Source organism: Mesocricetus auratus, unplaced genomic scaffold, assembly GCF_017639785.1.
Source record: "Mesocricetus auratus isolate SY011 unplaced genomic scaffold, BCM_Maur_2.0 Super-Scaffold_15014, whole genome shotgun sequence".
NCBI lineage: Eukaryota > Metazoa > Chordata > Mammalia > Rodentia > Cricetidae > Mesocricetus > Mesocricetus auratus.
Window position 1 is genome coordinate 36,074,873 of NW_024429186.1, and position 25,960 is coordinate 36,100,832.

The window sequence follows — 25,960 nt, forward strand, 5'->3', positions numbered from 1 at the left end:
ACACGAGAGCAAAAAGAACAAGTAACTCAGGGGTAATGAATGAGAAAACAGTTTCAACACCATTGAGGATGAAATTCTTCCCCATCCCCAAGAATCTTAGCCATAGAGAAGTTAAAATAACCTATAAACTACAAAATAATAAAGAAAAAAATTAAAGTCTCACAAAGATTTCATTTCTTTTCATTAGCTGGACAAAACTCAGTATCTAACAATGTAAGATGTAACAAGCATGTTATGAAAAATAATTTTCTTATATTTCAGTATATGTTTAAGTACAAAAAAAACCTCTAGAACCCAGGTATGATGAAATTGGTCTGTGTTTTATTTTTGAGATTATGCCTCTCACTTCTGAGCTTAAGCAATTTTCTCAGATCGTTTTCCGAAGTGTTGGGACTCTAAGCACGTATACTGTTTTGTTTTCAGTGTTTACAAATTTTTGGAGAAATGGCAACAGATTTAATGTAGCTAATATCTCAAAGACACTGTGCGTGCATGTGTGCGTACTGTTTCAGGCTACGGAGGTGACCTGAACATTCTTATAGATGATATTTTGCAATGCCCCCAAGATAAGACATATCATTTCTCACTAAGGCATTTGGGAACTTGAAAACTGTTTTCTAATCTTCAGTACCATAGGTCCCATTTGGTCTTCGAGAACAGGGGGGAATGCTAAGAACCCACTGAGACTGCCAAGTCCTTGGCAGACCTGTTTCCACCAATGCTATGACTGACCTTGCCCCTCTTCAAACACTCTCACCTGAAAGCTAAGACCCCAGGTGGGAGCTGTCAGAGTAACACAAGTAACTATAAGCAGGCCACAACTTTGCTGAAAGGCACTCAGCCTCGGTGGCCTACTTCCTGCCTTTCAAGCGAGGCCGGCAACTGACCCAGCCGCTGCAGTCAACCTGCGTCTGTCCTTTCCTATCCTCTCCCCACATATTCTATTCATTCCTCCCGTTTCCAGTTAGGCCCCAATGATGGCAAGCTTTATGATGCAAAAATCCAGATTCCTGATCTCTCACTCTTTCTGAAACCATAGAAGGCACCAGAATGTTTTTGGATAGTATCTTGGTGTGGTCCACCCTCGCCAACTGCCAAAGAATGACAGGGGCATGGGGGTGAAGGTTCTGCCTCTGAAAGAAAATGAAATGAATGAGTTTCCTCTCTTCGGTGAGGAGAACTGAGGATCTGAGAAACTTCCACATTTCTGATTTTTTAGAAAAGAATGTAGGTTGCTGGTCTGCTCCTCAGGTCTATACAGGAATGGGAATCTGATTTTAAAAGCCCAGCAAAGGCAGAGGCGCACTGGGGCAAACGAAAAGGACCCACCACTCCCGGGACACTGGGTAGGTGTTAAGCACTGTTAAAGTTACTGATACAATTAATGGTAAATTTTTTTGAGGTCTTATAAGTTTTCCTGTAAATAAGCAAAGATGGTAGGGGAATGAGGTAATTTGACAACTTAATTGGCAGCTATTAAACTCTTTTTGCCCAGTCTACCTTAAAAGAACTGTCAGTCAAACAGCCAGTCCAACTACCTTGTACCAGCTCTAGCCATCTACAATGTTCCAGCTCTGAGAAAACTGCAGCTAATGGCCTGGGATCCTAAAGGCAGAGCCTCAGCAAGGGCTGCAGAAAACAGTTTTCGCCAGACTTTTTGCTAGCCCAGTCTCAGTGAACTCTAGATGAACTTGCAGCCCCAGGCCACAAAGGAAGACTACTGGAGCTAAGGAGGCAAGGCTAATGAAGCAACCAGACAAGCATCGACGGCTGTGATTAGTCCAAACACCCCTTCCTGAGCTATATAAGCAGACAAGCATCGACGGCTGTGGTTAGTCCAAACACCCCTTCCTGAGCTATATAAGCAGGCTGCTCTGGCTCACTTGGTGAGTTAGCTGGAATACCTCTCCTATGCTGCCTCCTATTAATTTTGCAGCACCAGGGCTAAGTTTCTCTCAAGTGATCTTTTCTTGCCTACTTTCAGTAGTACAGGCTGAGAAGAACAGTTACATGGAGAGAGCCAAACAGTTGGCAGAGCTAGCTACTTGACAGCTGAAGAAGTAGCAGCTGAACAGTTCGAGAGACACCAGGGCAGGAAGAAGGGACACAGATGGGGATGACAACTGAGGACAGACAGATGAGGCTGAAGGAGCCAAAGAGGAGAAACTGCAGGCTCTAGGAGCCAGGAGTTCAGAGAGCTGTCAAAGGGCTAAAGGTCTAGGACCTTGGAACAATAACTGTAAAACAGGCCAATTGTTAAGGAATCCTGATACCACAGCCTTCCTGGAAGCTGCAATGCCAGCCACAGCCAAGAACTGTGTGAACACACTGTATGTACATCCACATGGTGAACATACATACATGCAGACAAAACACTTGTACAGATGAGAGGATCTAGATTCAAATCCTGTTTTCCCCACATCCTAGGATCAGACATGGTAACACTGGTAGAGCTGACAATCCTAACGCCAGAGCCTACAAGAGGCCTCAACAATACAAAGTGCCACTCATTCCTGCCTGGTTACTGGTGGGCTTGCTGCCAAGCAGGGCTGCTAGAGACCAACACTTGACCTTCTCATTGCCTGCCCACAATTTCTCTTCAGGTAGAGCTAATGGACCCCCACCATCACCTCAAATGACACTGCTTTTATAAGTCTAATGAAGGATGCAAACCTTGGCATCTTTCCTACAGCCCTGAGTGCCAAGCAGTCAACTAACAACCAAAACTCTGGAACCTTCTGATTTGAATCCTGCCTTTCTACTAGCCCCAGTTAAGTTTCAGTTAAGTTTCTCAAAGCTTTGCTAGAGAAAAGTCATTCAGTGTGAACTACTCAAGAGAAACTAAGCTTTCTTCTATCTTATCCTATCCCCAATTAGACTGTAGGACCCTCCTTCCTGCAAGACAAATGGTTTGTAATACTCAAATAGCTGGGGCTAGGGGTGCATGCCTTCAATCCCAGCACTCAGGAGGCTGAAATAATTTTGAGAATATCCCATGTTTCAAAACAGCAAGACATTTTAAGTTATTAAAACAATACTAGACAATAGCATGGGATGGCTCAGTGGTTAGGAGCACTTGCTACTCTTGCAGAAGTAGGTTGGGTCCCCAGCACTCACAGGTCAACTCACAACCTCCTCTAATTCCAGGGGATCCAACATCCACGGGCATCAGGAATGCACATGGTATACATCTATACATACAAGCAAATACTCACTTTGATTTACAATGAGAGAATCTGGGTTCAAATCCCAGCTTTATCCTTTATGAACTGTGCCATGCTTATTACAAGGATAATAATATAATAAAATATGCACAAATCTGCTTTAATCATAGCTGTTACAAATAGCTACAACTATCCATTACATCTCTGGTCTCCTAAAGTGGTTTGTATTATTTATTTTTCTTTGAGTCAAGAATGGAAAAGCACAAGAAATAGAACTACAACCGTGAAAATGTTTACAGGTGTTGCAGGGCCGGTGATCCCTGTGTAGCCAGCACACCGATGGAATCTGAGCTGCTGAAGCTTCTGCATTCCCACATGGGCTACAAAATTACTGGGAACACGAACAGTGTATGTCATATTCCAGGAGGTCTACAAATGCTGAGTGCTAAAAATGAGTGATGAAAAACTTGCAGATGTACTTCCTGGGACAAGAGAGCATTCTACGGTAGGACCCTTCTCCATCTGTCTGCAGGCTCCAGGTGGGTATGAACTCATTCACAGCAACAGTCTCAGCTTTTGGAAATCCAGCTAAAGCAAGTCATTAAAAGCATCTTCAAACCACACTTCCAGCAGATGAAAAAGCAGAATGTGGTACCAAGCTGCCTAAATTAAAGCAATGTGGTAAGGGAAACGAGAAACAGGATTTCCAATTACTGCTAACAAGAGGGTGTTCAGACGGGAAGAACTTAATGAAATCATCAAAAGACTGGTGATTTTACTTAAAAAGAATGAAATCAACCTCAGTCTTTCACTGTTCAAGAGAGATCTTGGGCTAGTCAGTGCTTGAGTTCCCTGAAAAGTGTCCCAGCTGGATTAGAGAGACTAGCAACAATTAACAAGGGCTGGGAAATCTTTAGCTCCCATATCACAGGGCAGAAAGACAGGGCCAGACAATGGTTCTGAGGCAGTATGTTAATTCCCTTCAAGTCAGAAGTCCTTCAGCTTGCCAATACAAACATTACCAGGCCCCAGCAGGAAATAAAGGCAAAAAACAGGGTCAAACTCAACTTGCAGAACAGCAAACTCCTTTAGGGCAAAACATTCTGTAACTCACAGTTACCCAGAATAACATGGACAGAAAAGAGAAGGGGTCTGACAGCCCTGAAGGGACACATCACACACATGCACATACATGATCAACTTGTGTGTGCTTCTAATACACTCAACATAGATACACAGCTCTAACAGAATGGGAGGGGTTGGGATGAGCATAGGCTATGGTAAGGAGGGAAGGATGATAGTGAGTTTCAGGGTGGCCAAAGCTACATAGAAAAACAAAACAAAAACATAAAAACAAAACAAAACAAAAAAGACTACCCCCTCCCCCAAAAAAATTACCAGAAAAAGCCATTCTTGTGACCTAGGGCATAAAAAGTCAACATTATGTTTGTTAAAATAGGTTAAGTAATCAATTTTATGAATGCAAGAAGGGACAACTGAACCACAAAGCTTCTGAATTTCCTAACAAGGTACTAAGAACAATACATGGAAGGATGGGGTTCCTTCACTGAAAGCTATTCTGAAGAAACATGAGATACATCCCTGCAATCTAGAAAATGTCAAATAGAGCAGCCCTCACCCCATTTCTCAATTACCCCAGCAGAGCAGATCTCAAATGATGAATCCTGGAATACATCCACACAGCCCAGATGGTACCTTCAGTAATCTCCCTTCCCTCATCAAGGAAGAACTCCCATATCCTTTGGGGGACCCTTCACAGTACATCAGGGAAATAAGAAATCCTTGTCAAGCATGTCTTTACAAGCTGGCTGAGCTGTGGTAGGAAAGGGTCTAGATAGAGGGCCTATCTGGACTCCCCCCCCCCCCAGGCAGTCTGGAAAGGCAATACAAAAGAGCCTGTTGATTCCTGTCCCAACAGGGGATAGAAGCCCAACTACCAATCTTATCACCCTCAATCTTCTCCCACAGCTTGTACTTAGACTTATCTTCCTTTAACCCTCCCTACTTCCCTGCTTAGAGTCAATCCCTTACTGTTTGTTTTCTTGCACACTTTAATCCTTAGCTCCTACAAGAGAGTTTACTCCTCTTTAGCTCTGACAAGGGTATCTGCCTCCACCAGCAGTTTCCTCACTCTCTGCGGAAGGACACTAAACTGTTCTTTTGGTGCTCTGTAGTCTAAACTCTTGAACTTTTAGGCTGGTCAGCACAAGTTTTCTTTCTGGAAACTTCAGTTTCTGGACATGTTCCACCTAAGTGAAGGTCATCATACATTCACCACCCCCAGCAATGGGTACACCAGTTTAGGAAGTAAGTATCCTGGATCCCAGTTTTAAAAGAAGTGAAATGGGGTGCTAAGGAGATATCTCAATCAGTAAAGTGCTTAGTAAGGGCCTGAGTTCAGATTCCAACACCCAACTGTAAACCCAGTGCTGAGGAAACAGAAGTAGGTAGATCCCTGACCATCACTGGCCAGCCAACGTCGCTGAATTTAGGAAGAAGTTCTAGGTTCAAGGAGAGACCCTATTTCAAAAAAGGAAAATCAAGAGCAACAGAGGAAGACACCCAAAGTTAACCAATCTCCAGCCTCTACAAACACATATGCACACTAACAAACACATATACCACCCCACACCCTATCACACCCCAAAGCCTTACATAGAGTAACCTGACAAGTTTGAGAGAACACTTGGCAGATGTTATACTACTTTCTTCCCTTCCTAGGTCCCTAGCAGCTGGCTATGGTCTGCCACCTTAAGGTGCCATACTGAAACAGTCATGATACTTGGAACATTTAACTACCATACTTGGTGTGTGCAGTACCATTAGAACACTACAGACTCAACCACTGAGGACAGAGCTTGAGAGTCTAGTTTAAAATTACATATCATGTTCATGCTGAACTACGATTTATACCAGCCAGACTGGCTGAAGAAACAGCATTCTTAACCTTCCTGTGCCGTCTTGCCTCTTTGCCTTCAGGTCTCAGTAGACGTCTTTCCCCCCAAAAAGCCTCACAGTGACCACCCCAATATTTGTCAGGAGTCCCTTCTATGTGTGTCTCAGTACAGTGCTCAATTCCCTCACCAGAGCAGATGTCATCATGGTACACAATAGTGCCATAGCCTAGCCAAGTACTCACCACACACTTGAAATCAGAGTGCTATATCACAGCTCTGCCTTCATCACAGGGCAGGATACTGCTCCTGGCTACCACTGATGATGTCACAGGCTGGCAACTGACAGCTTCCACATACCAGTTCAGTGTCTGGTTCCTGGAAAGCCCCCCATGCCATTATATATCTCTAGCTGTGTCCTTCCTTCCCTGCCCACCTTCTGTCAACACATACTTGCTAAATAAAGAACTCAATGATGATTATGAAAATACCAAACCCAACTGTTTTCACAGCAACTCTGGGTCTCTATTAGTTACTTGTCTTGTTGCTATGACAAAATACCTGACAAAGCAACATGAAGAAGAAATGATTTATTTTGGCTCACAGTTTGAGGGAAGAGTCCACTGTGGCTATTGGCAAGAATGTGATGTAGCTTTTTATAATACGACCATCAGTTGCAGAAGCAGTCATGTCAGGTAACTAGTCGGAGGCCAAGAGCCATGGGCACTGCGGCTCATTTCCCTTTCTCTGTTTCATTCAGGTGGAAACCCCAGCCTACAGAACAGTGCCACTCACATCTAGAGTGAGTCTTCCCACCTCAATTAGAAATTGTCATAGAAAACCTAATGTAGAAAACCCTCATAAACATACACAGACATTTTCATGGTAACTCTAAATCCCATCAAGTTGATAATCAAAATTAACCATTACATCACATGGTCATTAGAGTTGGAAGCAAGTTTTTAGGATTTTAATACAATGTATTATAATCTTCAAAACAAAAAGTTCAGGTTTTTCCAAGGTTGCAGTTTCCTAAGTCTTATCAAACTGGTTGATCCTTTCAAATAAAAGACAGCCAGGCATTAGAATTCTATTCCTAAGAAAATGTTGGCATTCTCTGAAGACAAAGGACCGAACTAAAGACCCTTGCTAATTCTACTTATGCACAGACATACAACAAAGCACATTTTCCTTTCTAAAATGTATTCTCTTTTCTGCTGTTGTGATAAAACACCATGATCACAAACAACTTATGGAAGAAAGAGTTTACTTTGGCTTAGGGTGCAGAGGGATGAGTCCATCATGGTGGAGAGGCATAGTATCAGGCAGGCATGGCAGCAGGAGTAGGAAGCTGAGCAAACACACCTTTACCACAAACACAAGCATGTCCCACCCTAGCGATGTACTTCCGCCAGCAAGGCTAACTTCTGTCAGCAAGGCTGCTCCACTTAAACCTCCTCTAATAGCAACACCTGAGCCTATGGTGGACATTTCTCATTCAAACCCCTAAATGGTAAGGGACTGATGGTGTCCTTAAAGAGGTGTGTCTGAACTCTGGATCTTGCAGAATAAAGAGAGGTGTGGGAGGGCAGGGAAGCAGGTGGGATTCTAGCCATGGGAAGAATAGGATGAGAATAGGCTTCAAGGTGCTATTGTTCAAGCAAAGATGAATAAAGGCACTCATTAGCCTTGATCTTTAGGGACAAAGGCTATGTGGACAGAAGAGGAGGAGGTTGTGGGTGAAGACAAAAGATGCTACCCCAGCCTCACTTTTCAGTGAGGAAGTATTCAGATGCCCTGTGTTTCACTTTTCTACTGACCTCTCTCCCCTCCATTCTGGCAACAACAAAGTCCTTCCTCTCCCTGTTTCCTTTCCTCTTTTCTCTTCTTTCCCCCTCTCCCCACTCCAGAACTAATGGGATCGACATTGGGCTTCAAGATTCCTACCCAGGCTAGAAATCAGCCCATTCTATATCCTTTCCCCTCCACCCACATTCCTGAAGCCTGAAAAATCTTCATGTGCTTCTCAACTTCCTCACCAGAAAGTTAGGGACAAGGACCTCATCAGGAACCATAAACCAATAGGGAGGTCCCCATGCTGCTACTACTCATGGGCCTTAGACTTTCAGCTCATCCTCATACAGAGAACAACCCACAACGAAGTAATCCCACCCAAGGTAGATCTTCCCCAGGACACACTTATGATTATTATTGGCCTGGGTATAGCAAAGGAATAATGTATAATTTTGTCCCTGCTTTCGATAAGCTTAAATGAAAATACATAGAAAACCAAAAGAAAAAACAATCAGAGGCTGACAGACAAGTATAAATGACCTCAAAAAACAAAAAGCTCGGATAAAGCTCAGAAAAGGGTCTCTCTTGTAAGGATATAAAACAGAGAGCTAAACAGCATAAGGAAGTCTCTGACTAACTTCACAGTGCAGGAATTGGCAAGTGTGAGTGAGTGTGCATAGCTATAAATAAGCCTAAGTGAGCTAACACCACTGGTCCTTTGCAACCCAGCCTCCATAAGTAGTGAGCAACTTAAGAGAAGAGAGAGGTTCTTTTCCCATTTGGCCCTAACCCTCTCTGCACCTAGCCCCCACACTTAGGAAACACGGGCAGGCTGCCACCATGACCACTCAGTTTTTCTCTGTAGGCAATAATTTCAGCTACACTATTGTGCTCTAAGTCATTCCTGAGTCAACAAGGCTGAGCTGTCAGTACTCAAGCCAGTGACAACACATGTCCCAACCCCTTTGGAGGAGACACATGTCTACTACACATGAAAAGTTGACCTCACCCTCTACTTTTTATAAAGTGTTCCTTGTTACTCAGAATAACAAAAACTAGAACAGATTTTGTAACCCTGCTGTACTCACCCTAACTTCCTGAAACCCATTTGTGCCCCCCATAGTTGCAATGTCAAAAACACTTTTATTCAAAAAAAAAAAAAAAGCGTTGTGAAAAAGAAAAACTGAAGAAAATGTATTATCTTCCTTGTATTGCTGCCTGGAATTTTAAATGGTTAAACAATTGTACCTTAACATGTGGCTACTGGCAAAACTAACAAGTTAAATGTAGGGAAATCTCCATCCCTGGAAATGTCACAGAATCTAGGTAGAAAAGGCTCTTAAAATTAGAAGCTCTGTGTTGGCAAGATTGATGAATGGTTAAAGTCCTTGCTGTCTGCTTGTGAAGACTGGAATTTGGATGTCTAGAACCCTTGCTAATGCTGGGTGGGCATGAAGGCCCACCAGTTAACTCCAGTGTTGGTTGGGAAGGTAGAGATGGAGCATCCCCAGAACAAGCTTACCAGGCTAGACTAGCCAGATTGGTACGAGACTGTTCAAACGAGAAGAGACCCTGGCCCAATGAATAAAGTGGACACTAGCCAGGGAGACTCCAAACATCAACATCAGGGCTCCACATGCGTGTGCACCCACATGCATGTACAACACACACATGAGAAAAATTTATTTATTTCCTGTATTTATTGGAACACCAATAAATACAGGAAATACAAGAAAGAAAAGCAGAAGCCAGGCATTACAGTTCTAGTTCTGTGAGCAAGGCTCTCAAGCTCTGCAGCAGGAAGACGGTGGGTTTGAAGCCAGTCAACAAAGACCCCATAGCAAACAAACAAACATCAGAAAACAACCAAGCAAAGAACATGGAGATTATTTCTTTTAATTCCAATTCTTCCAAGTGTATGTTGGGATCTTTCAAAATATATTTTTATAGCACTGTGCTAGTGAAATAAACTGTCTTTAAATGAACATATCCTTGGTATTTGAAACTTAACATATAAGGTTTCAAAAAAGACTTCCAAGCTCCTAACAAACCACAGCTCTAAAATGTCAACAAGACACAATCTCACTGAAGGAAAAGCTTACTGTGGGGTCACATAGGTGACTCCCGGCACCAACAGCTCAAAGAGGCATCACCGGCTCTTTCATAGTTATGTTAACTTTATACAAGATGCCAACATCAGCATTTGATAATTAAGACAGTTAAGGAAACTATAAGGGGTATAACTCTACTCACCACTGTATTTAATGGAATCAAATAGAATGTTAGAGATACAGAAGGAACAAGAAACATCTCACTTTATATATGATCTGTCTGAACTAAGCAGCTGAGGAATCATAAATGCTGAAATGTACAATGGTATTAACTGGTGCTTGAATTTGAATTCCGATAAGGAATTGACTTTCTGTGTGCCCTACACATTCCATTTTACTCAATCCTCACAAGGACTGTGTGAAGTCTGGCACTATTATATACCATTCTGGGGGAACACAGAGTAGAAAACTACCCCAAGTAACATGGATAGTAAGGAACAGAGGATACACTCAAGCACAGATAACCTGGCTCTGGAGGTCATACTCTAAATGACTATGGTACTTCTTTAAAAAGAAGGTGGGAGCTGAAGTTAAGCCACAGCTACGTATAATAAACGCAAAGCTCCGCTGCTAACCTCAGTGGAGTATGCAGACTGAATCCATCCCACCAATTTACACGTCTATGAAAAGAAGCTGTAGAACAATCCTCTAAAGAAGGATTGTTTCATCTTCTTGTGAACTCAGGTTTCCTTGTGTTTACTTTGCTCAAGTGAGTTGGATGAGATACGGAGAGCTACCAATGAAGCTCTCATTCCTATGGCACCGTGGAAAGCCTGTCTTCTAACATTGCTGTCCCTCTGGGCTCCAAAGGTAAACGTCAGGTGGGCCAAAGCCATGCCTATCTGACCACAGTCTTGGCACCCAGCCACAGCAACAGAAGCCACCTGGAGTGGGAAGCTGCTCACACCCTCTGGAGGCTTATACTCTTGAGTGACAAACAAGAATGGAATCTTCCAGTGGTTAGGAAGTAACACAAAGAGTTCATCTAGAAACCTACTCACAGTCATTAGAGATCTGATTACCAGCTCTATTTCCCCTCCTTGAGCCAACCTTGCAATCACCTTTTGATGAAAAAGATGAACAGGTAAGAAAAATAACCTCCAAGTTAAAACAAGTTAGACCTGAGAAAAGAATACTGTGCTGAACAGATGGGAGTTTGTGTTTAATGAGGATTTAAACCAACCAAGATTCAGCCAGGTATTCAATTTGGTGGGCTTAGGTCTCATTTGCTAGAAAGACAGTACAAATGTAGTATCATATACCTTAATGTTCTAAACATGACACTGTCTGTGGAAAGTAACTTTTCAATGTCTTTTCATGACACCAGAGTTCAACAAAGCCAGCAATGACCTATCCAGCCTCCTACTGCAATGCCCAAGTCTTTTTATAGTCACAGGTAATTACCCATGGAGAGATTACATCACTTTAGTTAGTAGGGTTTGCAGCTGACAGGAAGATGCTTTGGGGATGTTTTGGGAGCTACAACCTCATTTAGAAACACTTTGCTATGCTCCTATTGTTCCTTTACAAGAATAGAAGTGCCTTGGCAAACCCTGTTCCTAAACTGGAACCAAACAACCAAGAGCCACTGCAAATAAGAACACAACCTCAGAGAAACATGGTAACAGATGACTCCTGTATCCTTTTTATCCACCAGGAAAGAACACAGATAGGGAGGAACTTTATCCTATTATCAGAACAAGTCTCTGAAGACTGGTCTAAGCCTTTCAATCAGGAACCCTGAGAAAAGGGTCCAAGGACACCTACCAATCAGTGAGGTAGGCCGATGTCAACAGTCACGAGCAGAGTCACACTTAACCCAAATCTGCAGTCACAGTCAGTCCCACCACTTGCAACCATGTGTCCGAGTAAGCTACCCAGCACCCACCTCAGTTCATCTTACACTCAATGTGGCACAGAACTGGTGTTTCTTATGGACACTTCCTATCTGCTGCCCTAGAATCCCAGGTCAGTGTACATTATCAAACTCTAGGTCCTTCAAGGAGGCCTGCCAACACCTCTCTGGTACAGTAGCAGTTAGCACCAAAGCCACCTCCAATCAGAGAACCTGTTTCTTAACAATTTCCATCTTCAACAAAAACTACGTACTTTCCTTTCTCACTCTCGCTATGTAGAAATGCAGATATCGCTGCTTTCCCCACTATCTTAAGACTGCATTGTGTGAACTGTGATGCTAAACATGGCCTCATGCATGATGACAACATGAGGAGTAGGTGATCAGAAACAAAGAAAATACTGTTTGTCAGTAAATACTGTCAAGACAAAGAAGGCAAAGCATAACTTTTGATCTGTGTCAGCAGGCCAGCCCAACTGAGATCATCAAACTGTGCAAACATGAGTTTTTGGGAAGACAAAAAGGATTCCGCAAGTAATCAACTCTTCCTGGCTGGTCAAATTTAACACCTGCTCCCAAATCTTAGCCAGCACAAACACTAACTGGATATTCAGTTCCGTGCTTTCAAGAGAGCAAAGGTGTTGTCTTCACTTTAAAGTCACTCGTGTAGTGACTCAACAGTAAGTCACCTAACAACTCTGTTGTTATTTAGAAGTTACATCATGCTTTATGTCATGTGCCCTCCAATCATTTTCGTTAGTCTATACAACACACCGACCTGACATCCTTAAAGATTGTCGTTTCTCTTTAATAGCAGCATGAAGAGGTCAAGTGATCTGCTCAAGGTCATACCTCAGGTTTCTTCAGATTAAGCAGACAGAAAGAGCTGGGAGAGACTGCCCCACAGATGGGTCCTAGTTCCTCTCTATTCCAATAAAGGTGGTTTGAGTAGCACATACACACATTTTGTTTTTAGTTTTGGTCTTCCCACAGCATGGTGTCAGACTGCCATACCTAAAAAGGGGTCTCCAATAATCTTCTCTGTTTAAAGAAAAAACCAGAGGAAAATCTGGCCCTTGGTTAACGCTCCTCTAATATTTTTGCTAGTATAATCGAAAATCCTGAACTATACATTAGAGGAACAACAGCTAGGTATGGTAACACACAGCTGTAATCCCAGCACTGGAGAAGCTGAGACAGGAAGGTGTCTAGTTCAAGATCAGCCTGGCTACATAGTTGAGACTGTCTCAAGAAACATGAAGGAGGAGGGAGTGAAGAAAAGACAAAAGAAAGGGCAGGCAGGCAGGATGGTTATGGAAATCAAACTCCAAAAATAATGCAATTTTACCCTAAAACTCTCAAGTGCCTCTTTACACATGATTCTTTTCTGTTTAAGCTGAGATTATAACCAAGACTCCCAAGATGTTTATAATCAAGAGACTAGGCTCGCATGCCTTTGGGGGAAGGCATTACCTATGATCCAATGGGATTCTCATAGTCATGAGTGTATGTGACATGTGAGTATATCTATTAACTACTAGAGTCACTGGTAACAAGATAACAAGGCTATATATTTTACCAATACTCATTTTAAGAATCTCTGAATGGAGCCGGGCGTTGGTGGCGCACGCCTTTAATCCCAGCACTCGGGAGGCAGAGGCAGGCGGATCTCTGTGAGTTCGAGACCAGCCTGGTCTACAGATTGAGTTCCAGGACAGCCTCCAAAGCCACAGAGAAACCCTGTCTCGAAAAACCAAAAAAAAAAAAAAAAAAAAAAAAAAAACTCTGAAATGGGTATTCAGGAACAGCTACAAAAAATAGGTAAGAAATCAAGAAGGCAGGGATCTGAAGGAGATAGCCTAGTAAGTTAAGATCACTTGTTATACAAGCTTAAGGACCTGAGGACCCGAGTTAGAATCTCTAGCATCCACATAAAAAAGCCTATAAAATGTGTATCTATATTGTGGAATCCTGAGAGCTCATTGGCTGACCAGCCAAAACAGAGTTCCTAGTTCACTGAGAGGCCCTACCTCAAGTCACTTAGGAGGAGGACGATGGAGGATGACACCAGATGTCTTGTTCTGGCCTCCACATGCTCAGGTCATAAACTCATAGATTACAGGCATGTAACCACCCCACCACACACACACACACACACACACACACACACACACACACACACACACACACACACACACACACACGAAGGGGAGCAGAGGCTCTTCCTGAAAGGAACTGCTTTTCTTTAGCTTCACTGTATCTGAGAATCTTGGTTTCCTGGTGAGCATACCTGGCACACTGCTCATGGCAGTTACAGCCATGCAGGTGTATACTTGGTTTTCAGGCCAAAAGGGTGGGTATCACCCTCCCCTAGAAGCCACTTCACAGAGGGAAACACTGGCAGCAACTTGGCACACTGAATCTTAGTAAAACCCCTTTTCCCTGTCGGCAGTCGGCTCCCAGATAGAACACATATTATAAGGAATAAAAATGACTTGAATGTTAGGATGGTAGGGGAGGAAGGAGTCTTTGCAATGGAGAGGGGGAAAACAGCTTCAATTCCCCCGTTCTAGTCTGGGCCCACATTATAAACAGATAGTTTCTCCACATTGAAGAACAATAATCCCTTTATCTAGCCTTTCTAAACTGTTGGGTGGAAAGTAGGGAAGGTGTTGATGGAAAATGGAATGGGAAATGGAAGAAAGCATAGAGCCAATAAAAAAGGAGGGTGGAGGAGGTGAGATGGCTTAATGAAACTAAAGGGCTAAAAACTTTCGATACTCTGCTACCAATATTGCTGCTTAACATGCTAGGGCAGCTTCCCAGGAGAAATCCTGGGAGAGGCAGGTTGCAGTAGTGTCTTTAGGCACTAGTCCAGGTTCTGTTCCTGGCCCTACCAATAGCAAATGCAAAATGTGGCTGAGCAGTTTCCCCTTCCTAGCTCTGACAGTTGTCCCACTCAAGCACATACTACTGAGCACTAACTGTGGGCATGGGGCAGGGGAGACACAAAACTCGGATAAAGAGTCAAATCTTTTTGTTTGTCTGTCTGATGTAGGGTTTCACTCTGCAGCCCAGGCTGGTCTTGAACTCATGGACAATCCTTCTCCCCAGTCTCCTAAATGCTAGAATTATAGGCAAAGACTCAAATAATTCAGATTTGGTCTTTCCTATATCTATTTGATTTTTAGCATTATAGCATAATAGTCATAGAAACTATATTCAAGAATGAATATTCCATGTTCCACTCAAATCTTACTTATAGGCATTGAAATTTAAATTTCATATATTTTTACATATCACAAAACATTACTTTTCTGCCTTTTTTCTAACAAGTTAAAAATATAGTTAGCATGCAGGTCATACAAAACAGGTAGCAAGCCAGGCATGGTGTTACATACCTGCAATCACAGCACAGAGGAAGGACTCCAAGCTCAAGGCCAACCTGTATTATAGCATTTATCAAGTTTTCAGGCTAGCTCTAACTATATAGTTGGGGGCTATAGTTTGCTAGCTTCTGCTCTCAAGTTAAGAGCAGTAAGCAAGACAGCTTTTCTACTGTATTTCTGTACCTATCACTTCCAGAGGCCTCATATAGTCAGGTCTTATTTTCCTTTTCATACAAGCATGATCCCATACTATGGTGTCCTAATCATCAATGATACTGGGGGTTGTACTAGGGCTCCTCATTACCAGGAAGGAAAGGTATGACCCAGAGTAGGGTGGAAGCAGGGGCAACAGAAAAGAAGTATGTACAGAGGGAAAGAAAAGAAGGAAGGTTACAATGGAACAACAGAATCAGTAACTATTGCTCTCAAGAATTCAGAAGAATGCTAAAAGTAGGTGAACCTGCTCCATTATCAGTATATATGAATAAAAGGGTAATAGAAATGATAAGTAATAGAAGAGAACATTGAGTTATAAGAAGTCTATAGCCACAAGTAAGGTGCCTCATCACCACTAAAGTCCCCTGTTGTGGGATATTTTGTACACTGCGTGAAGATATATTGTTGTGATTGATTTAATAAAGAGTTGGATGCCAATAGCTAAGGCAGGCGGTATAGATAAAACTTCCCAGGACAGAGAGAACTCTGGGAGGAAGAAGGGCAGAGTTGAATGACCAATAGCTAAGGCAGGCGGTATAGATGAAACTTCCCAGGACAGAGAGGACTCTGGGAGGAAGAAGGGCAGAGTTGCAAGACAGACACGGAGGAAGCAGCATGAGCAATATTAGAGAGATGAGGTAACGAGCCACATGATAAAATGTAGATTAAAATAAATGGATTAATTTAAGTTATAAGAGCTAGTGACACAAGTCTAAACTAAGGCCAAGCTTTCATAATTAATAATAAGTCTCCATGTCATTATTTGTAAGCTGGGTACCCAAAGTCTGACTGCATTTGGTGCCCAACACACAGCATGTAAATCCACATAGGGCCTAAGAAAGCTAGAAAAAAAAGTTCCAAGTAGGCTCAGTGCTTGCAGCTCATTTAAAGAGGCTTATGAGCATCAGGCAGCTCACTACTCAGTGGGGGGAGATTAGGCAGAACTGGGGCAGATAAATCAGCTGCAGACTTGGGGGGGGGCCCGCACAGGCATGAGGTTCCACTCTCACAATTCCAAAGGTGGGAGAAGCCGCTGCCAGGCCATGTACTAAAGAAGGAGCTACGTGGTGGAGGGCCTAGCCACTGCTTAGCAGTTTAAAATTCGGCTCACGTGGTCAGCGAACGCTGCAAGGCTTAGTAAAGCCAAGTCCAGACACAGAAAACCTCTAAAAAGGTACAGTATGTTTTAAAAAAAATGTGCTTGGATGTTGAAGAAAGCAAAGAAAATGTATAGACAGTCATAGAAAAAAATGAGTAGCTTTAAAACAATAAAGCAAAGTCTTTAAAAAGAGTAAAGTAATTCAAGAATGAATATTCCATGTTCCACTCAAATCTTACTTATAGGCATTGAAATTTAAATTTCATATATTTTCTACATATCACAAAATATTACTTTTAAAAAGTCACATAAACTGGGCAGCAGGGGCACACGTCTTTAATTCCAGCACTAGGGAGACAAAGACAGGTGGATCTCTGTGATATCAAAGCCAGCCTGGTCTAAAGAGTTCCAGGACAAGCTCCAAAGTTGCTCAGAGAGAAACCTTGTCTCAAAAAACAAACAAACAAACAAGTCACATAAAGATGAAAGATAGTAAATACACAGGGCATCTGGATCCTGAATGGTATGCTTTGTTGACTTAGTTATATTTTTGTTCTACAGGAAACAAAAAGCTATGAACTCCTTCAAAGTTAATCAAGATGAGATTTGACTGGGGGAGACCTCCTGAGGATCTTGGCGGCAAACGAGGGAAAGAGCCAAGCAAAACTACAAGGCAGATGACGTATAAGCTGATCCCTCAAGATGGGAACAGTTCTGAGACTGGATGAAACAGAATAATTTTTGTTGGCTACAGAGTACTCATGACTTATTATTACATGCCATCCTTTCATATGGCATGGATAGAGGTTTGGTTATACAGTCCAAATGATGTATAAAGTTAACAGATGCAGCCTCCAAAATAATACAGAGAAACCCTGTCTCGTAAAACCAAAAATAAATAAAGTTGACAGATGTCTTTTACCTGCTCAAACATAAAATAACAACAACAAAAAAATCATCTTGGTACACACCACACATTCCCTACTTGTGTTAATATATATATTACCTTTAAAAGTTTGTATGTTTGCAGAACAAAAGAACCAGACACCAATAAAGACAAGTAGACCAGGTGATACCAACTCTGAGAATGCCTGCTGCAGTTTCCTCAAAATTCTGCAGAACAACTTCAAAGTCATTAGCTGAAACAGTTCAGCCTCACAGATTACTCCAGCCAGACTCCAGATAAACTCTGCACCTTCCCATTATACTGAGATTAGACAACAACTAGCTCTCCCAGGACTTGACCGTTATCCCAATTTTCTCAAGATCTTCTAAGATGCCGTCACCCACAGACAACAGGAAGCAGTCTAGAGAACTCGATGCTCACATTCTCAAGAGGTGGGGTGGGTGGTTTTTGGACATTCGGTAGGTTATGAATGTTTGTCATTGTTTAGGGGGGTTGGTTACAAGTTGTTATTGGTAATGGTCAGAAAAAAAGGCTGAACAAAAGAGATGAGATTCAGGAATTTCCTTCTGAAGGGAAAAAGGGAGGATATAGAATACAAATAGTGGGATAAAAGGGTGGATTGTTGAGTCTACTTTTGAACAACCGTTAGTCTCAAATATTTTACAGTGATATGTATTTTTATATACTGATACAAATTTAAGGTTATTTTTAATCTATATAATACATATTTCTACTTTTGCCTAAGGTATTGTACCTGTGCAGATTATTAAACAATGTAATATAAACTTCAAGTCCTTGAAAGTTATTATTGCAAGCTATTTAAGATGATTAAGAAATACAGGCTAGTAATTAGTTATCTAACAATCAAATTTGTGGCCATGTTAGGTATGTTTTCAAGGTCCAATGGAGAGATATTTTAGACAGATGGCCTTCAAACAGTTCGGACATCTATAGAATATAGCATTTAAGATGTTTTAATAACCTAAGACTTTTCATGACAGTAAGACACATCTGCTCCAGGCAGTATCAATTTACTTCAAAGAAGGATGACAGTCTCTGAAGAACCGCCATATGGAGTTTGTTTTTATTGTGGCTAAGTTAGCCACCGGACAAGAAACTGTCTTTGCCTCAACTGCTAACAGGATGCTGTCCAAACTAGACAAGCAGGACACAAAAGATGATGACTGTCTCAACTGCTAAGACTGCTTCACAAAAAAAAGTCTGTTAGATAGTCTAGGTCTGAAGGACAAGATGGATGCTCCAAGACTGCAGAGGTCACTGGGTAACTAACTGTCCAGGCAACCAGACATCTGTCATTTCTTAGTTTTGGAAGTTGTTTGCTCTGCACTTTCTGTTTAATCAAGTAATAGTATATCCTTCTTGAGTTACAGTTATAGTTACAGTTTTCCTTGTTACCAAATTCAGAAAAGAAAATCACAAAAGAGGTATAAAGTTTATAAGGTTGAAAGACATAAAAGCTTAACTTGTTTAAGAGAATGTTTTAAGGTCTAAAAAGATAGTTTTGGGTTGGTTAGGATAGAAAGTAAATTAGGTACAAAACTTTTGACTCACCAAGATAGGATAAGTAATGAAACAGTTTCTCTGAATTTGTCAAATACAGTTAGAGTGGACATTGTAAATATAATCTTTACTGATAACTGTTCTTACTGCATACAGTTTTACTCTGAGTTAAAACCTTTCCTTTTTATTTAGACAAAAGGGGGAAATGTTGTGAAATATTTGTATACTATGTCAAGATAAATTGGTTTAATAAAGAGTTAAATGGTCAATAGTAGGAAGGAGGTATAGACAGAGCTTCCTGAGACAGAGAGGACTCTGGGAGGAAGAAGGGTGAACTCGTCAGGCAGACACAGAGAAGCAGCATGAGCAGTATGAACAGATGAGGTAACAAGCCACATGACAGACTATAGATGAAAATAAGTGGGTTAATTTAAGTTATAAGAGACAAGCCTAAGCTAAGACTGAGATTTCATAATTAATAAAAGTCTCCGGGACATTATTTGTGAACTGGCGGCCCAAAGAAAAATCTGACTACAGTCCCATTCCAGATTAGCTTGTGATCCCTCTCCAGGGAACAAGTCCAAGAAAACTGCCATCTAAGGCCCTTTAAAAAAATTATTTACTTTATGAATATGAGTGACGTGTCTTCGTGCACACCAGACCTTCAAGGTCATAAGGTCAACTCCTTTATTTAGCACACGAAGAAACTGAGCTATGGGACAGTTGAGTGGCTTTGTCCAAAATTCAGCGTTAGTGGTCAGTTACCAGGCCCTATTTTCACTAAGATACAGAATCTCAATATACCTGATCTGAGTAGAGGCATAGAAAAAAACAAAGAGTGAGCATCCTTAAGTGTTTACTATGCAATATTAATACCTTTACAATCCTCAGTGAAGTAGTACTGTTATTAACCCACTCTGCAGCTGAGGAAGCTAGAAATTCACAGTAACAGAGCCACTTGCTCAGGATAATAATAGGTAGTTGTAGGAATGGGCTCTGAACGGGCAGTCTAGCCCCAGTCTATTCCCTTCCCTGTATCCATATGCCCTGGATCCTACACGCCTCCCGCCCCCCCTCCCTGAAGAAGCCAACAGCTGAAAGAAAGGGTGATAATCACCAGAAGGTTTCCCACCTCTTTCTATTAGCTCATTGGGCTTCAAAGGACTGGCTCCCACACCAGACTGGGGAAAACAAACAAACAAACAAAAACACCTCTTCGCAAACTGCAAGTCCCCTACCCCAGGCTCCAGGCGAAACACTGGTGTAGAGTTGCCCCCCCCCAGCCCCAGAAGGCAGATCTGGACTTACCAGAGGCTAATCCATCGCCAAGCAGGGTGCTAAGGAACACCAGTTGAAGAAACACTCCATGCCCCACAGAGGGCACAATAAACGCTGAGTTGCTCTTTGGTGCTATCCTGCCATGGCACATCTTTTATCCGTCCGATGTCTTTATTTATTTATTTATCTTTTAAAAAGAAGACTTTAAAATCCAGAAGTAAGAATCCTAAAGCCAGCCAGGAGTAGCTTCACCTATAACAAACAAACAGACAAAAAGACGTAAGTAAAAATTTCAGTCGTAAGTTGATGAGAAGCAGGCACTCTGAAAGGAAGCCACAATCCCACACTAAGATGAAAGAATTCTAGCAACTGAATCCTTACTGCCAAGAGAAGAGACAAGCACAGAAGTCGGTTTCAGCGTGTCCTGGGGGAGCTGCCAAAGCTTGCTGCCAGCTGTTGTCAAAATCTGGTTCAGGAGCCAGACCCTTTCAAAAAGGGTCAAGGGACAGTTCCAGCTCACCTGTATGTCACCTGCATGGCTAGCCAGGCCAGTGTTGCTTTCAGAGACTTCTTCCTGCTCTGCCAGCACCACTGACTTATGGGCTCCAGCAGAAAGCAGCTGTTGACACGGAGCTGCTACGCCTATGTCACTTGGCCTCAAAGAGACTTCAGCTCACCAAAGGAAAAACAGTGAGCACATGTCTTAAAGGAATAACTTCACCGCCTAGAGAAGGAATGCAGCGCAGCAGCAGGAGCCAAGTCCACAGAAGCCTGACCTGTCAGACACTCAGGAGCCATGAATCTCAAAACTATTCAAGGATCAACCCACACACCTGTCACCAGAGGGGTGACATTCTATTGACTATCCTTGACAATGATGGTGATGGGAAGACAAGCTTTAGTTGCTAATTGGTCCCACCACTCATTCTGGTTCACACTGACTTCTGAAGGTCAGAAAGTATTATCTAAAAAAAGAAAGAAAGCCGGGCGGTGGTGGCACACACCTTTAATCCAGCACTTGGGAGGCAGAGACAGGTGGATCTCTGTGAGTTCGAGGCCGGGCTGGACCGACAGCCTCCAAAACAATACAGAGAAACCCTGTCTCATAAAACCAAAATAAATAAATAAATAAATAGAAAATAAAAAAAAAGAAAGAAATCAAGCACACACCTTTAATCCTAGCTTTCTGGAGGAAGAGGCAAGGAGATCTTTGTGAGTTCAAGACCAACCTAGTCTATACAGGGAGTTCCAAATCAATCAGGACTACACAGTGAGACAGTCTCAAACAAACAAACAAACAAAACTAATCTGTAGTCAAGAACTTAAGGATTATTTTCTAAGTGCCTTTAGAGAAGATGTTGGGTTATAAAATGAGCCTACTTCAGTTAATTTTTTTTCTTTCAAGACAGGGTTTCTCTTTGTAGGCCTGGCTGTCCTTGAACTCATTCTGTATATCAGACTGGACTGGAACTCAGAGATCCTCCTGCCTCTGCCTCTTGAGCGCTGAGATTAAGGTTGAGCGCCACTACCACCTGGCTATTCAGTTCTTTTCTTTAAAAAAATTCTATATACACTTAACATAAAGCATTATAGACACAGGTTAGAGGGTATGTCATCTACAACCCTAATAAAGGACTCCCTGAGACTTGGCCAAAGATATTAACTAGACTCAACTTTAATATATGTCTGAAGCCTTAACTCAAATACATGCCTCCTTCCAGAGAATACTTATGCAAGCAGTAACATAAGTTCTCTCAGTGTAAAAGAGATCAGTTATGATTCTTCAGTAAACATTAGCCAGAATCAAGAATAGAGTGAGTCACTGGTCTTCACCTCTTTTCCCTAGTAACTGTGACAACAGCATCTTTGGTCCTTAGTTTTTATTCACACTCTAACTTGAGCCTTTAAAGCTATAGACAGAGTGATTCATGGAGAAGTCAGTATGGACATGGAGTGTGTTCACATTTATATGGCTGTAAATGGGAGTCAGAATGCCCAGCTATATTCAAATATTTGTTCCTTGTGGCTCTTAGCCCTAGTTTCCTCTGTGAAATAGCAATGATGTAAGGTTTAGACTCAGGCAAAGTGCCCAGACCTATTTAAGCCCTCAATTGTCATTGCTGTTACAGTCACCAATAAGACCTGAGCAGGGATCTTTAAGCTGCTTTTCTTGCAGATGCAAAAAGGGGGGGGGGGGGGGGTGTTTAAAGTCAAAGAGGTTAAAGATGTTAAAGGATATGCCCAGAGCCCTAGCTGGCTAATAACAACTTAACAACCAGCTCTGTGGTGCTACCATTTCAGTGTATGCACACTAGATAACCCTACGAGGCATTCTTTAGTCATCTCTTCAAAGCAACAACTGGGAACCATCAAAAATGCCATCTGCATGTGCCACATCACAGCACGTGCACAGCACATATTTAAGTGGTGAGTAGATATATGTGAGGTTGTGCCTTAGGTGTTTTGTACATGAGTGCAGAGAGCCAAACAATACTACTCAGAGGAGCTAATGCTCAGCTGCGTCCTAAATGATGGGGGGGGGGGGGGCAGAGTTACCATATACAGGTGAGTCAGAGTACTCCCGGCAGAGGTTCAGAGGAAGGCTAAACATTCTACTCTGAAAAGCAGGTAATGCTGACAAGGATATTAAGTTGGCAAGTTACAAGAGCAAATTCTCTTGTAATTTTACTATTTTTAAATTATACATGTGTATATGAGTATAAGCATGTGCATGTTGCGTGTAGAGGTTCAAGGAAGTCAGAAGGTAGTGTTAAATCCTCTGGAGCTGGAGTTATACACACTTATGAGCTGCCTCCCGATCTCTGAAAGAAGTATGGGTAGGATGTACACTCTTAATCACTAAGCCTTATCTCTAGCCTCACAAGATCAATTTTATTTTTAAGATCACTCTGGAAGGGATTTTTAAGAATTAATGGGGACAGAAGATACGTTTTTGTTTTTCTCTTTCTTTTTTTCAACAGGGTATCTCTGTATAGCCCTGGCTGTCCTGAAACTTGATTTGAAGACCAAGCTGGCCTTGAACTCACAGAGATCCACTTGCCTCTTTCTCCCAAGTGCTGGTATTAAAGGCATGCATCACCACTGCCCTATTGATAGAAGATAATCTTAACATTTTATATTTTATACATAATGCCTTTGTAAGACAACTTAATAATGTAGGTCCAAAACAGCACATATTCTCTGACCTAATAATTCTAATTCTAGATCTGCCCTTAGAAGTCACACGTGTAGAAAACACATACAACTGTAGGGTACTCAGAGCATTGTTTAGAAAGAGAAAAGATGGAGCAACCTGAAAGTTAAGAAGGAGGCTGGTTAAATTAGTTATAGTACACTCAATAGTATTGTTGCTTAAAAACAGGGCATTCCAATCCTTGTATGGCTTCTAAAATTAATGTATGAAAAAATTTAATGCACACTTACTATTTTTTAATTTACTAATTTATTTTAGGTTTTTAAAATACAGTCTTTGTAGCCCAGATTGGTGTTGACCTTGGACTTAGGGGTGACACCACCTAAGTGAGCTGGTCATCCTACATCAATTATTAATCAAGAAAAAGCACCACAGGTTGCCCACAAACCAATCTGGTGAGGGCATTTTCTTAAGGTTCCCTCTTCCCAAACACCTCTAATTTGTATTGGGTTGAATAAAACTAGCCACCACATATCATTAGCCCTAGAGAAATATCAGGGCTTAAACCGTTCAAAAAGAGGGAAAGACCAAAGATTCTTTTGGTATATTACTGCCCAAAAGAATATGTTTTGTAATTATTTATTTGAGACAGGGCTTCTCTGTGTAGCTCATGATGTCTTTGATTTTACCTTCCTGCCTTGGCCCACTGAGAACTAGAATTTGGAATTACAGGCTTGCATGATGTCACCTAGTTACATCCTCTACTTTTAAAAAGATCTATTATTTTTATTTATGTATACTTGTATGCCTGTAGGAAGTATATGCAGGTGCACACTGGTCCCATGGAGGCCCAAAACTTCAGATCCCTTGTAATTAAGAGTTTTAGATAGTTGTAAACTACCTGATGTGGCTGCTAGGAATCGAATTGTGTCCCCTGAACATCTCCTTCCCTCGATCCTTTATTTAAAAAACAAAAAACAAAGCATATAATATGATTGTTTTCAAAGCTAGCACTCACCATCCTCACAGGAATGTAACAACTGAAGTTACAGGTGAGCAGAGGTGAATGACTTAAGCCTGTTTGTAAGTCTTCGGCCACCAGGCAAGCAAAGTTTTCTGGCTTCTATTTCCATTTATAAGATTGAGTCTCAGGTCTCATCTCAGCTACAGAATTCTTCCCTATTGATTTTATATTTATCTTCATGTAAAACAGGTTTTCCCCTCCAAAACATGGGGCAGGAGAAGATAGGGAAACCCTATATTCATTATTCTGGTTTCCTTCCTTGGGAACACAGCTGCTGTCCCCAAAGTGGGCAGTAGGAAGAGGCCCAATGAGCTATAGACAGTGAGCCCCACAAGAACAAGGTGCTAGCCCTTCACATTTGTGAACTAACAACAATAAAGCCTAGGGGACTGCATGCTGTTGGATGTGATGAGTATTCATTCCTGCCACTAAGCTATGAGTCTAACTTTGGGGCAGTCACTTAACTCATTTGTCTATTTTTCCTCTTTTGTAAAGTGGAAGAGGAATATTGTTTGCTTTGACTATCTCACTAGGCTCTGTTGAAGCTCAGCCATTCAGAAAGAAAGAAAGAAAGAAAGAAAGAGAGAGAGAGAGAGAGAGAGAGAGAGAGAGAGAGAGAGAGAGAGGAGGGAGGGAGGGAGGGAGGGAGGGAGGGAAGAGAAAGAAAGGAAAGAAAGAAAGAGAGAGGAGGGGAGGAAATGAAAATCTTGTAAACTAGACCTGGAGCTTTGTGTAGTCCTAGCCAGAACCTGCAACTTGAGCCCAAAGTTCATATGGCTTACTTGCTTCAGGGTTATTGACACAGCCTGCTAAAGGTTAAAGGTGTCCTTGAGTCAAAACTAGCTCAATGCCTGAGAAAACAGCATAGGTGGCACAGCCATGAAACAGCACGTACCCTATTCTCCAGGCAGCCAGGCACACATCATCTTTGCCCATTTGCCCAAATGCCTTGGAGAACCCTGTGGAGAATGCCACAGTTTTGCAGAAGGTATGTGTGTGGGGGTGGGTGGGGGAGTATGTCACATTGAGCTCTCCTCTCTGGAGTCAAAAGGGTCTGACTCAATAGCTTTGACTCTCAAGTACCTGAAGGCTAGTCAGCTTCAGTTCACATATAATTTTAGGACAAATTATTTGATAAACCATAAATCATTTATCCATTACTCAGGAAAGGGAACTAGGAAGAGAGAACAAATTTGAAAGTTTTTCTTGTCTCAGACTAATATAAAAAGGAATGGAGGACGTATAAGAGAGTCTAGAACAAGACAGTGTTTTCTTTTGACCAACCCTCTCCCTGCTACATGAGAAGGGACAAAGACCATTTCCTGACATATGAACAGAATGTAAGCAGCTGGCTACATTTCAGAATGTAATGATAAGTCTAAAGTCCTCTCTCAGAAGAGAATCTAAAAGTGACTCCCCTTCCTTACATCTCCCCTTCTTAGAGGGGATTGCATAATGTTCCCCCTTTCACTCCAATTTACCTTCAAAACATCAGGACCTCCTACCATACCCTACAAACAATAGGAGTTTTCT

General features: G+C 41.9%; 1 protein-coding gene across 2 annotated transcripts in view; it reads right to left on the reverse strand.

Moving 5' to 3' along the window:
- Positions 1–25,960, reverse strand: part of Susd6 (sushi domain containing 6) — an 85,487-nt gene that overhangs the window by 28,156 nt on the left and 31,371 nt on the right. Inside the window, exons 1-2 of one of the 2 annotated variants that reach the window (XM_040742821.1) lie at positions 20,770–20,790; positions 20,280–20,501 (exon numbers count right to left, since the gene is read on the reverse strand). In XM_040742821.1, coding sequence (XP_040598755.1) covers positions 20,280–20,400 — 121 coding nt within the window. In that variant the 5' untranslated portion in view covers positions 20,401–20,501; positions 20,770–20,790. Of the gene's footprint in view, positions 1–20,279; positions 20,502–20,769; positions 20,791–25,960 lie in introns of those variants that run through there. The other variant, XM_005072725.4, reaches the window with a different exon arrangement.